The sequence below is a fragment of the Salmo salar genome, chromosome 16 (genome assembly GCF_965601325.2).
Source record: "Salmo salar chromosome 16, fSalSal1, whole genome shotgun sequence".
Taxonomy (NCBI): Eukaryota; Metazoa; Chordata; class Actinopteri; order Salmoniformes; family Salmonidae; genus Salmo; species Salmo salar.
In genome coordinates this window covers 15885735-15899262 of record NC_138306.1, presented here as the reverse complement: position 1 = coordinate 15899262, position 13528 = coordinate 15885735, and the positions used below count along the sequence as shown (strand labels likewise).

Here is a 13528-nt window from a genome sequence, read left to right as displayed (position 1 = left end):
TGTCCGCAAAGGCCAGGTCTGTGAAGAGAAAGACAACACGGAATACGTGAATGCTATGATGTAAGACCACATTTGCTCAGCAACAGTCGATGAATCCAGCGTAGCTGTGATTATTTTGGCTTGAGTCAAAGAGAGTCACAGGGCAGTTTTTCCCCTTCTTTTTTCCTGTTGGTTTATAAGCCCAAGCAACTGTTAACTGATATCTTCCTGTTCATGGGTGTTTAAAAACACACATCACAGCCAAAACATAACAATAAAATCCATTGTAGGTGACTATTTTTTGCAACACATTCTAAAGATGCAGTCTAACGCTTGGCAGAGAAAATTGTGCATGAACACAGCTTTTGTTTCAGATAAAGTTACATAACACACTCTTGTGTTTTTCCTTTTCCGTTTACAAACCGTTATACTTTCTTGTGTTGTATTTCCAGTTATTACATTCAATCTTATGCTCAATTTACCGACATGGCCTGGATCAAAATCAAATGCGAAGACTCCAAGAGTTAGAAAAATCACCAATCAACCAGAAAACAACTTTGGCTCTAGCTTCTCATGATATGTTCTTGCTGTTGCTGCTAGCTTTCCAGTCGATTGCCGTTCCTCCTAGTTTCAGCTCTGTTGTTGTTTTCTCTCTCTTCCAGAGGAAGAACGTCCACCTGCTGTTGAGTGTGTTGCTGTTGGCTGCCTGGGGGGCTGTTCTGCTGGTCTGCCGCCTTTACTGGATGGGTAACAAACCACCCAACTTCTCCAACTCAGACAACCCAGCGGGGGACTCCCCGTCCTTTCTCACCCGAGCACTCACCTTCCTCTACCTGCCCGCTGTAAACATGTGGCTCCTCCTCTGCCCGGACACGCTGAGCTTCGATTGGTCCATGGACGCCTTGCCTCTGATCAGAGGCATTGTCGAATGGAGGAACCTTCATACCGTGGCCTTCTATGTGGGACTGCTCCTCCTGACTTGGTTTGGGCTTTGCACCCACCGGGTCAAGGGCAAGGAGACCAACGGAAAAGCCCATCATGTAACCAACGGGAACGGGAGGTCCAACACCAATGGACACAGCTATCTCCACCCTGACATCCCTGACCACACAAACTCTGAAACAGAGCCTCACCCTGCCAGTGCACAAAACGGTACCAAAAAGCATTACGTCACGAGGACTCGACTGCCCACCACTGAGAATGTAGTGGTGTTCTCCTTGGGCCTACTGACCATCCCTTTCCTCCCTGCCACCAACCTGTTCTTCTATGTGGGCTTTGTGATAGCAGAGAGAGTACTGTACATCCCCAGTATGGGCTTCTGTCTGCTGCTGGCGGTGGGGCTGAGGTCCCTGTACGTGCGGCTGAGGCGGCGGTCCTCCAGGACTGTTTTGGTGTACTGTAGCGCCGCCATGGTCCTGCTGTTTGGGGTTAAAACGGTGCTGAGGAACCAGGACTGGCAGAACGAGGAGATGCTCTACAAGTCAGGAATATACGTGAATCCTGCTAAAGGTAATACACATCGACAAGCATACACACACACTTCAACATTCTCACATAATATATTCACAGGCTGACCCTGTATGATCTAAAGTAACATCACGTTAAGTGATAGCGTGACAGCTACTCCCTGTTAATGTGGGAGTGAAAGAAAGGGTGATTTTTAAAATGTACTCTGAGGTGTGAGCATGAGTGTTCAGAGCTCCTTGTTAAATTGTTGACAGTATATCTGCTTCCAGACAGTTTATCCTCTCCAGGCAGTATATCATGACTGAAGGACCTTTCAACACAAAGCCTCCATTGTAAACCTACTAAATATCCCAGTATGGCAGACTAGAGTCTCTCTCCTTCTTACTTTTGGAAGACATCTTCACTGACATCCCTGCTTGATTGGCAATGAGGGGGAAACTACAATACTAGAATATTCAAACGTTAAAATGTAGGGTCACGGTCATCCAGAGAGTACTGCATAGCTAATAGTGTTACTCCTGAGATAGTGAGCCCGGGCTAAGGACAGAGGTAACGGCAGGACATGTTGTGTTAGCTAATTTCCCTTTCAGATTCTGCGGCAGGGCTGATACACGACAGCTGTTTATCCTGGCAACGCAACTCAGAGCAGCAGCTACGTTCCTTCCCTGGATCACTGTCCTCATACGATGTGTGAAGAGACGCAATGGGCCGAGTCTGAAATAGTAACACACTCTGTTAAGCATTGAGAATAAGTTCTGTGAGAAAACACAGTTAAAGAGACGGAACAAATCCACATGGCAAGGTTTCTGTTGTACTATATTCCCTTTAAAAGGTCTTAATGTATTTACAGTCACATTTTAGAGGGTAGGGTAAAGTTATTGACTTGTTTTTTTCTCTGCTCAGCTTTCCTATTATTGTTATTGAGACTTCGGCGATATCTCTCTCAGACACCTTAACTAACAAATAAATGCATAGCGCAAAGGAGCCTTTGGCATAACTGAGCACTTGATACATTTTTATGAAATGTAACCCGAATGACTCACTCTTTGTCTTTCCCCTCCTATACAGCCATCAGGAGGGCATGAAGAACCAGTGTCTAAGGGGCAGATTGTTCACTGTCATTCATGTTCACAGTCCTCTTACTCTTACTGCCTTCAGCAGTATATAGACCCAGTTAAATAGTGCATAAGTGCATACATAAGCTCATATGTATACATGATGGATCCCAACTGTCCATACTTAGCTACAGTATTGATTTAGTTGTCAAGCTAAAATATTGAAGAGGAACACTATTCAGTCGATCTGGTTGTCAAGCTACACTATATATACAAAAGTATGTGGACACCCCGTCAAATGAGTGGATTTGGCTATTTCAGCCACACCCGTTGCTTACCGGTGTATAAAATTGAGCACATAGCCATGCAGTCTCCATAGACAAACATTGGCACTACAATGGCCTTACTGAAGAGCTCAGTAACTTTCAACGTGGCACAGTCATAGGATGCCGCCTTTCCAACAAGTTAGTTGGTCAAATTTCTGCCCTGCTAGAGCTGCCCTGGTCAACTGTAAGTGCTGTTATTGTGAAATGTAAACGTCTAGGAGCAACAACGGCTCAGCCGCAAAGTGGTAGCCCACACAAGCTCACAGAAGGGGACCGCCGAGTTCTAAAGCACGGAGCGCATAAAAATTATCTTTCCTTGGTTGCAACACTCACTACTGAGTTTCAAACTGCCTCTGGAAGCAACGTCAGCACAATAACTGTTCGTCGGGAGCTTCATGAAATAGGTTTCAGTGGTCGAGCAGCCGCACACAAGCCTAAGATCACCATGTGCAATGCCAAGCGTCTGCTGGAGTGGTGTAAAGCTTGCCGCCATTGGACTCTGGAGCAGTTCCCTGGAGTGATGAATCACTCTTCACCATCTGGCAAATCTGGGTTTGGCGGATGCCAGGAGAACGCTACCTGCCTCAATGCACTGTAAAGTTTGGTGGAGGAGGAATAATGGTCTGGGCTGTTTTTCATGGTTAGGGCTAGGCCCCTCAACCCCATCAAACACCTTTGGGACGAATTGGAACGCCGACTGCGAGCCAGGCCTAATCACCCAACATCAGTGCCCAACCTCACTAATGCTCTTGGCTGAATGGATGCAAGACCCCTCACCAATGTTACAACATCTAGTGGAAAGCCTTCCCAGAAGAGTGGAGGCTGTTATAACAGCAAAGGGGGGACCAACTCCATATTCATGTCCATGATTTTGGAATGATGTTCGACGAGCAGGTGTCCACATACTTTTGATCATCTAGTGTATGTGCATTTTCATCTATATATGAGGTAAATCAGTAATCAATATAGATGTATTTTTCATAGGAAAAACTTGACAACAGAAATGTAGCTACTATACCTATTCCATTCACACCCCTGAGATTGATTGCACCATTTTCCAGTCTACCAGACTAAATGTTCACTCTATATGAATATACTATAGAGCAGTCGTATGGAACCGTTATTTCATTCATTTTCTGTTTGGAAATAATTGGGCTCTTTGACACACTGACTCCCTGGGGAGTCTTTCTTTCCTTAGTCTCTGGGCCCAGTAGCTCAGTACCAGCTGTGGATATGCCCTCTGTCCCAGCCTGCACAATGAGGAGGGTAAAAAGCAGCCTGTTCCCAGATCAGTTTGTGCTGTCTTGCCAACCCCTATGGTCATTGTTTGAAGTGACTTTTGACATGACGTGGCAAGACAATACATACAGATCTGGGATCAGGCTTTATTTATATAGCACATTTTAGACATCAATGCAACGCAATGCGCTTCACAGGAAAAAAAAGAATAAAAAACAATGAAATATTTACTACACAACAAACATAAGAGGGTAAAAAAGGAAAGAATAACAATAAAAACTGAATGTCTAAAAAAAGCACTCTAAGGAAAAGCAAAGATCTCTTTTAAATAGTTTCGGCCCCCCTCAGGTTCTCTGGCAGGCTATTCCAGAGGCTGGGGGCATAATAACTAAAGGCTGCCTATCCATGCCTCTTGGTCCTAGACTTAAAAATGACTAAAAGGCCAGTGCCAGAGGACCTGAGGGACCTACTGGGTACATAACTCAAAAGCATGGCTGACATGCATTGGGGTGCACAATCATGGATTGATTTAAAACCAATAGAATCATCTTAAAATTGATTTTAAAACTCACAGGCAGCAAGTGCAGACTTGAAAACCGGTGTAATGTGTGCTCTCCGTCTGGTCTTGGTCAGTAACCATGCTGCAATATTCTGTATGTTTTGCAGTTGACAAATGGCTTCCTTGGGTAGACCAGACATGAGAGCATTACAGTGGTCAAGCCTGCTTGTAATATAAGCATGGATGAGTCTCTCTGTACCAGCCTGAGATAGAAACGGCCGTAACTTGGCAATGTTCCTCAGGTGGTAAAAAGCTATTTTGGTCCCATTCCTAATGTGTGGTTCGAAATTGAGTTCAGAATCTAAAATGACACCTAGGTTTTTTACCTGGTGTTTTATCTTTATTAAAATGTGCGGCCAGATTCTTTCTCTGTGCTTTGGTTCCAATAATAAGGACCTCGGTCTTGTCTTGATTTAGCTGGAGGAAGTTGTGAGCCATCCAAGTATTTAAATCACTAATACAGTCTAATAATTTATCTCTGGAGCTAAAATCCTCTGGTGACACAGAAATGTAAAGTTGTGTATCGTCTGCATAGCAGTGAAAACCAATGCTGTGTTTTCTGATAACGCTGCCAAGGGGTAACACATATAAACTGAACAGTACTGGACCCAAAACACCACGTGATATCTATTTTTAGAACCGGACCAGAGAGGCTTTTTTTTTCACCTTTATTTAATCAGGTAGGCCAGTTGAGAACAAGTTCTCATTTACAACTGCGACCTGGCCAAGATAAAGCAAAGCAGTGTGACAAAAACAACAACACAGAGTTACACATGGAATAAACAAACATACGGTCAATAACACAATAGAAAAATCTATATACAGTGTGTGCAAATGTAGTAAGATTAGGGAAGTAAGGCAATAAATAGGCCATAGTGACGAAATAATTACAATTTAGCATTAACACTGGAGTGATAGATGTGCAGATGATGATGTGCAAGTAGAGATACTGGGGTGCAAAAGAGCAAAACAAAATAACAATATGGGGATGAGGTAGTTGGATGGGCTATTTACAGATGGGCTATGTGCAGTGATCTGTAAGCTGCTCTGACAGCTGATGCTTATAGTTATTGAGGGCGATATAAGTCTCCAGCTTCAGTGACTTTTGCAATTCGTTCCAGTCATTGGCAGCAGAGAACTGGAAGGAAAAGCCGCCAAAGCAGGTGTTGGCTTTGGGGATGAACAGTAAAATATACCTGCTGGAGCGCGTGCTACGGGTGGGTGTTGCTATGGTGACCAGTGAGCTGAGATAAGGCTGGGCTTTACCTAGCAAAGACTTATAGATGACCTGGAGCCAGTGGGTTTGGCGACGGATATGAAGCGAGGGCCAGCCAACGAGAGCATACAGGTCGCAGTGGTGGGTAGTGTATGGGACTTTAGTGACAAAACGGATGGTACTGTGATAGACTACATCCAATTTGCTGAGTAGAGTGTTGGAGGCTATTTTGTAAATGACATCGCTGAAGTCGAGGATCGGTAGGATAGTCCGTTTTACGAGGGTATGTTTGGCAGCATGAGTGAAGGAGGCTTTGTTGCGAAATAGGAAGCCGATTCTGGATTTAATTTTGAATTGGAGATGCTTAATGTGAGTCTGGAAGGAAAGTTTACAGTCTAACCAGACACCTAGGTATTTGTAGTTATCCACATATTCTAAGTCAGAACCGTCCAGAGTAGTGATGCTAGTCGGGCGGGTGGGTGCGGGCACAGATCGGTTGAAGAGCATGCATTTAGTTTTACTAGCATTTAAGAGCATTTGGAGGCCACGGAAGGAGTGTTGTGTGGCATTGAAGCTCGTTTGGAGGTTTGTTAACACAGTGTCCAAAAGAAGGGCCAGATGTATACAGAATGGTGTCATCTGCGTAGAGGTGGATGAGAGAATCACCAGCAACAAGAGCGACATCATAGATATATACAGAGAAAAGAGTCGGCCCAAGAATTGAATCCTGTAGCACCCCCATAGAGACTGCCAGAGGTCCGGACAACAGGCCCTCCGATTTGACACACTGAACTCTATTTGAGAAGTAGTTGGTGAACCAGGTGAGGCAGTCATTTGAGAAACCAAGGGTATTGAGTGTGCCGATAAGAATGCGGTGATTGACAGATTTGAAAGCCTTGGCCAGGTCGATGAAGACGACTGCACAGTACTGTCTTTTATCGATGGCGGTTATGATATTGTTTAGGACCTTGAACGTGGCTGAGGTGCACCCATGACCAGCTCGGAAACCAGATTGCATAGTGGAGAAAGTATGGTGTGATTCGAAATGGTCGGTGATCTGTTTGTTAACTTTGCTTTTGAAGACCTTAGAAAGGCAGGGCAGGATGGCTATAGGTCTGTAACAGTTTGGGTCTAGAGTGTCTCCCCCTTTGAAGAGGGGGATGACCGCGGCAGCTTTCCAATCTTTAGGGATATCAGACGATACGAGAGGTTGAACAGGCTAGTAATTGGAGTTGCAACAATTGCGGCGGATAATTTTAGAAAGAGAGGGTCCAGATTGTCTAGCCCAGCTGATTTGTAGGGGTCCAGATTTTGCAGCTCTTTCAGAATATCAGCTATCTGGATTTGGGTGAAGGAGAAGCGAGGGGGGCTTGGGCAGGTTGCTGCGGGGGGTGCGGGGGGCTCTACAGTGAAATAAAACAATAACTAACCCGAAACAGCAGTAGACAAGGCAAATTGACATTAGAGATAGGCATAAAGCAATCACAGGTGTTGGTCGGGAGAGCTAAGACAACAACGGGTAAATGGCGATGAATGGGCAGAGAGGGTCAGTTAGGTACACACAGGACCTGCGTTCGAGGCTGTGGCCGACAGATAAACAAAATTAGGTACAGTGTTAATGAACAGACCAGCAGGCATCAGCTGTGTAGCTTAGTGATCATAGGGTCTATGCAATAGGTGAGTCAGGGAGCCGTTTGGTAGTCGCTACTACGCTAGGCGAGCGGGAGACACGGCGTTCAGAAAGCTAGCAGGCCGGGGCCAGCAGATGGGTCTTCGGCGACACCGCAACGGAAAAGCCTGTTGAAACATCGGACGATTACGTCGGCAGACCAGTCGTGATGGATTGGCGGGGCTCCGTATCGACAATATGGGTCCAGGCCAATTGGCAAAAGAGGTATTGTAGCTCAAGAATTAGCTGGTATACTCTGTCGGCTGGCCAGGAGATGGGCCTAACTCGAGGCTAGCTCAAGGCTAACTGGTGCTTGCTTTTGGACAGAGGCGTTAGCCAACAGGAGCCACTCGGTTGCAGCTAGCTAGCTGCGATGATCCGGTGTAATGGTCCAGAGCTTGTGGCAGGAATCCGGTGATGTGGTGGAGAAAAGCAGTCCGATATGCTCTGGGTTGATATCGTGCAGTCGTGCAGACTGGCAGGTAATTGTCCGAGCTAAAGCTGGCTAGTGTCCGAGCTTAAGGTGAAAACCGCTAGCAGTGGCAAACAATGACTAGTAGCTAGTAGCTAGTTTGCTGGCTAGCTTCTGATGGAGGTTCCAGTTATAAGGTATAAACAAATAGCAGATCTGTACCACATTGGGTGAGGCTGGTTGCAGGAAAGTATGTTTAGTTCGTAGATGGAAAGTGAGATTAAAATATATTTTTAATAAAAACGAAAAACAGACTATTTACAGACTAATTAACACGCGACAAGAAAAACACACGTCTGACTGCTACGCCATTTTGGATCTCTCCAGTCTGTCCAGAAGGACATCATCGTCAACAGTGTCAAATGCAGCACTTAAATCCAAGAGTACAAGGAGTACAGGAGTACAGTACATGTTTGGCATCTGTGTTGGCGCTTAGATAATTTACCACTTTAACTAAGGCTGTCTCTGTGCTGTACTGTGCTGGGCCCAAAGGCCAGATTGGAATAAAAAAAATACAGTTGGCACTTAAAAAATTATTTTGCTGTTTGAAAAACTATTTCTCCAGAATTCTCCTTAAGGTTGGAGGTTGGCCGAAAATTGCTAAGAGCTGAATAATCTAGATTACTTTTATTCAGAAGAGGTTTCACCATAGCAGTTTTTTAATGCAGTGAGGAAAGTGCCTGTGAACAGGGAGTGATTAACAATAGCTCGCACTTCTTCAGATACGCAAATAAAAACCTAAGGCCGAGATAGAGGGAGTTCGAAAGAGGCTGGCAGCCATGTTGATTGACCCTGTTAACCTTATTTTCTCCCTCTATCAGCATGGGGCAATCTGGGAAACGTCCTAAAGAACCAGGGCAAGATGGCGGAGGCGGAGCAGGCGTACAGGAACGCCCTCTACTACCGCAGGAACATGGCAGACATGCTGTATAACCTGTGAGTGTCCCTATCAAATCAAATGTATTTATAAAGCCCTTTTTACATCAGCATAGACTCTGTGTGCATACATGAGCATCACTGTCTCCCCTTACACACACACACACACACACACACACACACACACACACACACACACACACACACACACACACACACACACACACGTCTTTCTATTGATCAGTGGTCTTCACAGAGAGGAAATTGTGTTTTGTGTTCCTGCTGTCTCTGTGACAGTAGGTTATTAATCATGCTGTGTCCGCATGAGGGTAGGACAACAGCCAGCACACAGCCAATACTCAACACTAGCCCCAAGGGCTTTAGGTGTTACTCAACAGAACCTTAGATTATTTTCCACTTTTAGATTGTTTCGAACAGATGTAGAGATTAGGTACAGTAGCATTTTATTTTACGGCACTGTTTCCAATTATATGAATCTAGTAATTACTAGGAAGCTGTATTACCTTGTTGTCTTATGTTATTCAGTCTTATCAGACACATTGGATGTTAATTAGTCACTTCTGTTGAGATTTGTAGTCGTGAGAGTCCCTAACTTTCTCTGTTACTTCTTTCTCTGTTATAGCGGTTTGCTGCTACAAGAAAACAACAAGTTCTCTGAGGCTCTCCACTACTATAAACTGGCCATCGGGAGCAGGCCGACTCTAGCTTGTAAGTACAGCTCCTCTTTTTGTTAACAATTTCCAGCTCTTGGTATTGCACAGTGCCAATGTCCAGGCAACTGCCAATGGGACTGAGGGTGAGGGAGGGCACAGGCAGGCCTGCTACATTGCTAGATGAATGATTTAATACAACCTGTAGATTAGCTTTCAAGGACCACATGCCGACAGATTAAACTATTGCATAATTTAATTTAATGTGAATCGAGGTCAAAGTCTCTCTCCTCTCTCTCCTCTCTCTCTCTCTCTCTCTCTCGCTCAATGATGATTGTTTTCCTCTCTTACCTTGAGGAAAGTTGCATGCATGTTTTCTGTTAGTTCATTATCCCCCTCTTTCTCTCTCCTTCTCCCTTAATGGTGCTAGTTTTCCTTGAGTCTTACCTTAACTCTTTCATGCACGCTTCCTGCTAGCCCGTTATCAGCATCGTTCAGCTGTCACACTGCCTGGTTAGCAGAAGTCACTCTCACGTGCTCAATTATTCCCCATTGTTTTCCCCATCAACCGATGACAGATAAACAGTGGAGTCCTTGATTTCCCTTCCTTTGTCTCCCAAAGTGTAATTAATAATGATGAATATAATCAAGATGATGATCATAGTCCTCATTCATTACGCAATTACCCCGTCTTTTACTGGCGATAGCTAAATGAATGAGTTACCTAAAGCAGTGGTCGTGGTGATGGAAGTGAAGGAATGAGAGCAAGTCAGATAATAGATGTCATTTGTCAAGGTTGTACCATTCTTCACTGCATTTAACTGACAGATGGTCCAACTTGGAATCTGGTCAAGTAACGATTCCAAAGTGCCATCTCCATGACGATAGAAAAGCTCTAATGATAGACAGTTCTATTCACACTGTTCTCATATCCCTTTCAGGCACACATCCTTAATGGAAACAGTCTTCAGCAACACTCTAGCCAAGGGAATATATGCAATTTATTCCTAGAATGGGATTGTTGAGTAGAATTTGGAACTTTGCCAGTTCACTTTGGATGGACAAAGGACAGAGAGAACTGAGGAGAGGGGCTAGGTAGGACACTAGTGTAGTCTACATTTCATCATGGCATGCTGGGGCACACATACAGTATTAGTAGAGCCAGTTCCACGCCGCAGACTCCCATTCACATTCCACGAGTCTTGAACATTTATTGGCACCCCATGGATGTGGCAGCCAATTGATCCACAGTGGGTGGCCAATTTATTTCCGAAAGACGCTTGATAATGACCAGTTTCAGCCCCATAGAGCCTAATTAGTCTCTGCCTGCATGTTGATCGTGTATTTGATCTCTCGTTCCCCCCTGCAGCAGCCTACTTGAACACAGGGATCGTCCTGATGAACCAGGGGAGACTGGATGAAGCCAAGAGGACCTTCCTGACCTGCGCCGATATCCCCGACGAGAACCTGAAAGACCCCCACGCCCACAAGAGCTCCGTTACCAGCTGCCTATACAACCTGGGCAAGCTGCTCCATGAGCAGGGGCATCAGGAGGTAGGATGGAGGGCGCACACACATATACACACACACGCACTCACAGGGACACACACACACACCAAACATACACACATAATAATGGCTGGAATGGAGTCAATGGAATGGTATCAAACACATAGTTTCCATGTGGTTGATACCATTCCATTGACTGCAGTAGAGAAATGACTTGGTTGGGCCCTCATGCCTAATGGATGGTTCCTTTTGTTTTATTAATTCATAGGAGGCCCTCTCGGTGTATAAAGAAGCAATACAGAAAATGCCAAGACAATTTGCACCTCAGAGCCTCTATAACATGATGGGTAAGTGGCAATTCTCTTTCTCTCAAACCAAACACACAAGCTGTTATTTTTTTGTGAGAAAAATAATATTAAAATGGAATAGAAGATTGGTAGATTGGAATGCAAGTTTTTAGAAGTGTGGTGGTACATTTGCAACCATTGTGTCAGCTATTGGCTGTTAGCTTGGCTCCATTTACAGTACTTCTACCTGAGTTTGTTGAAATTTATTCCACCTGAACGGTCCCAGGATTGAATTGTATTGCTTGTGGCCAGGGTCGAGCTCGTCAGCTGAGCTAGGCTTACAGTAAGCATGACAGATTAGCATGGTTTCGGAGGGTAGACTCTGCCTAGGGTTGTTCGTTTTAAAGGTGCTCTGTTTTCATAACGTCTTATAAATCTTCATCTGTTTTTTTTTCTAAGATACGTAAACCGGCATCAAAGTCAGGGTGTGTGGCAGCAGCTCAACGCACCCATTGAGGCCCCAATGTTGAGGTTTCCACTGTGCGTTAACGCAGTTAATTTGCTTTCCACTGCAATAATAACCGCGCTCCTCATGTTACAGTCATGTGAAAGCAGCTGCAGACTGAGTTGTGACTTTTGATTGCAAAAAACAATAATATTTAATTTCATGTGACCCCCGATTCCACTCACACCCTTGTCACTCAATGGTCTCAATCTGCCTTTGCTCCCTCTGTGGCTCCCCCATGTTGTTCCTTTCTATCGTTCTCTCTCTTACTCTCTATTTCTCTCCCTCTCTCACTCTCTCTCCCTCTCTCTTTTTCTTCTTGGTCTCTCTCTTTCACTCCCTCCCTCTCTCACTCTCACTCTCTTGCTGAATTCCAACAAGCCCCCCTAATACAGTACATTCACCAGTGGAGTCAAATTCAGCTTGACAGCGGTGCTGAGATTATGTCCAATTGTTGACCAAATCATCTATAACAGTTTGAAAGCTGTAAGAGCTGTGGGAGGTTGGGTGGTACAGCATTTTCCCATATTTCTGGCAACTTTTGGCAGTTTACATGGCTGTCTGGGTCAAAGTTGGGTCTTAATCTGCCGCACACCCCTCCTCTCAACTGTGCAATGGAATGTTCCACTATATGTGGTTTTCAAGTCCTTGAGATTCGTTTCACTTCAAATTCTATGTCCGTGTCTGTGCTCCCTCACAGAGCTCCATCTGAATCTGATGGTTAGAAAGGCACAAAGTCGGTTGCTGTTACCCGCTTTACACCATGTCTGAAAAATATGTATATAGATTAAGCTATTCATATTGCCCGTATCATAATCATAACAGTCAATATACTAGCTGCTGACAAGGACATGTATTAAGTCTGGGGATTCTGTAACCCAAATAGGACATACAATATCTCACATCTGATCTGAAAGTAAAAAAAGTTTGTGCTGATGTAGAACAGTTTTAAATATATCTCTTCTAACATTAAGCGGACTTTCTTTGGATACTTTATATACTGGCTTACAAAAGACTTCCCAAACTCTGATCCTTATCATGAGCAAAAATGAAAATGGTGTCTTATATTTGACACCATTTACATGCTTGAGTACCCTGTATTTAAGGGTATATTAAGGGCACATTACAGGCCATTGCTAATGAAGAACACGGAGATGTCTGTTGATCGTCTCAGAGGTCAGCAGGTTAGCATTCCTCACCAGCCACCTGCATGGGCGGATTGGCTGAATGGCAATTCTGGCAAATGCCAGAAGGGCCGGACCATCTTTTATTGGGGTGGGCTGGTCGAAATTGACCCCAAAATGCGCTATATATACAAAAGTATGTGGACACACCTTCAAATTAGTAGATTTGGCTATTTCAGCCACACCCGTTGCTGACAGGTGTATAAAATCGAGCACACAGCCATGTAATCTCCATCGACAAACATTGGCAGTAGAATGGCCCGTACTGAAGAGCTCAGTGACTTTCAACATGGCACTGTCATAGGATGCCACCTCTCCAACAAGTCAGTTCGTCAAATTTCTGCCCTGCTAGAGCTGCCCCGGTCAACTGTAAGTGCTGTTATTGTGAAGTGGAAACATCTAGGAGCAACAACGGATCAGCCGCACAAAACGAACTGACGAGTCCTGAATCACGTAGTGCGTAAAAATCGTCTATCCTCGGTTGCAACACTCACTATCGAGTTCCAAACTGTCT

The 13528-nt window shown here is 44.6% G+C and overlaps 1 protein-coding gene across 1 annotated transcript in view; it reads left to right on the top strand.

The window, feature by feature from the left end:
* Nucleotides 1-13528, top strand: part of tmtc2b (transmembrane O-mannosyltransferase targeting cadherins 2b) — a 175660-nt gene that overhangs the window by 118246 nt on the left and 43886 nt on the right. The window contains exons 3-7 of the mRNA XM_014147934.3: nucleotides 642-1488; nucleotides 8804-8918; nucleotides 9502-9587; nucleotides 10899-11083; nucleotides 11307-11385. Coding sequence (XP_014003409.1) covers nucleotides 642-1488; nucleotides 8804-8918; nucleotides 9502-9587; nucleotides 10899-11083; nucleotides 11307-11385 — 1312 coding nt within the window. The remainder of the gene's footprint in view (nucleotides 1-641; nucleotides 1489-8803; nucleotides 8919-9501; nucleotides 9588-10898; nucleotides 11084-11306; nucleotides 11386-13528) is intronic.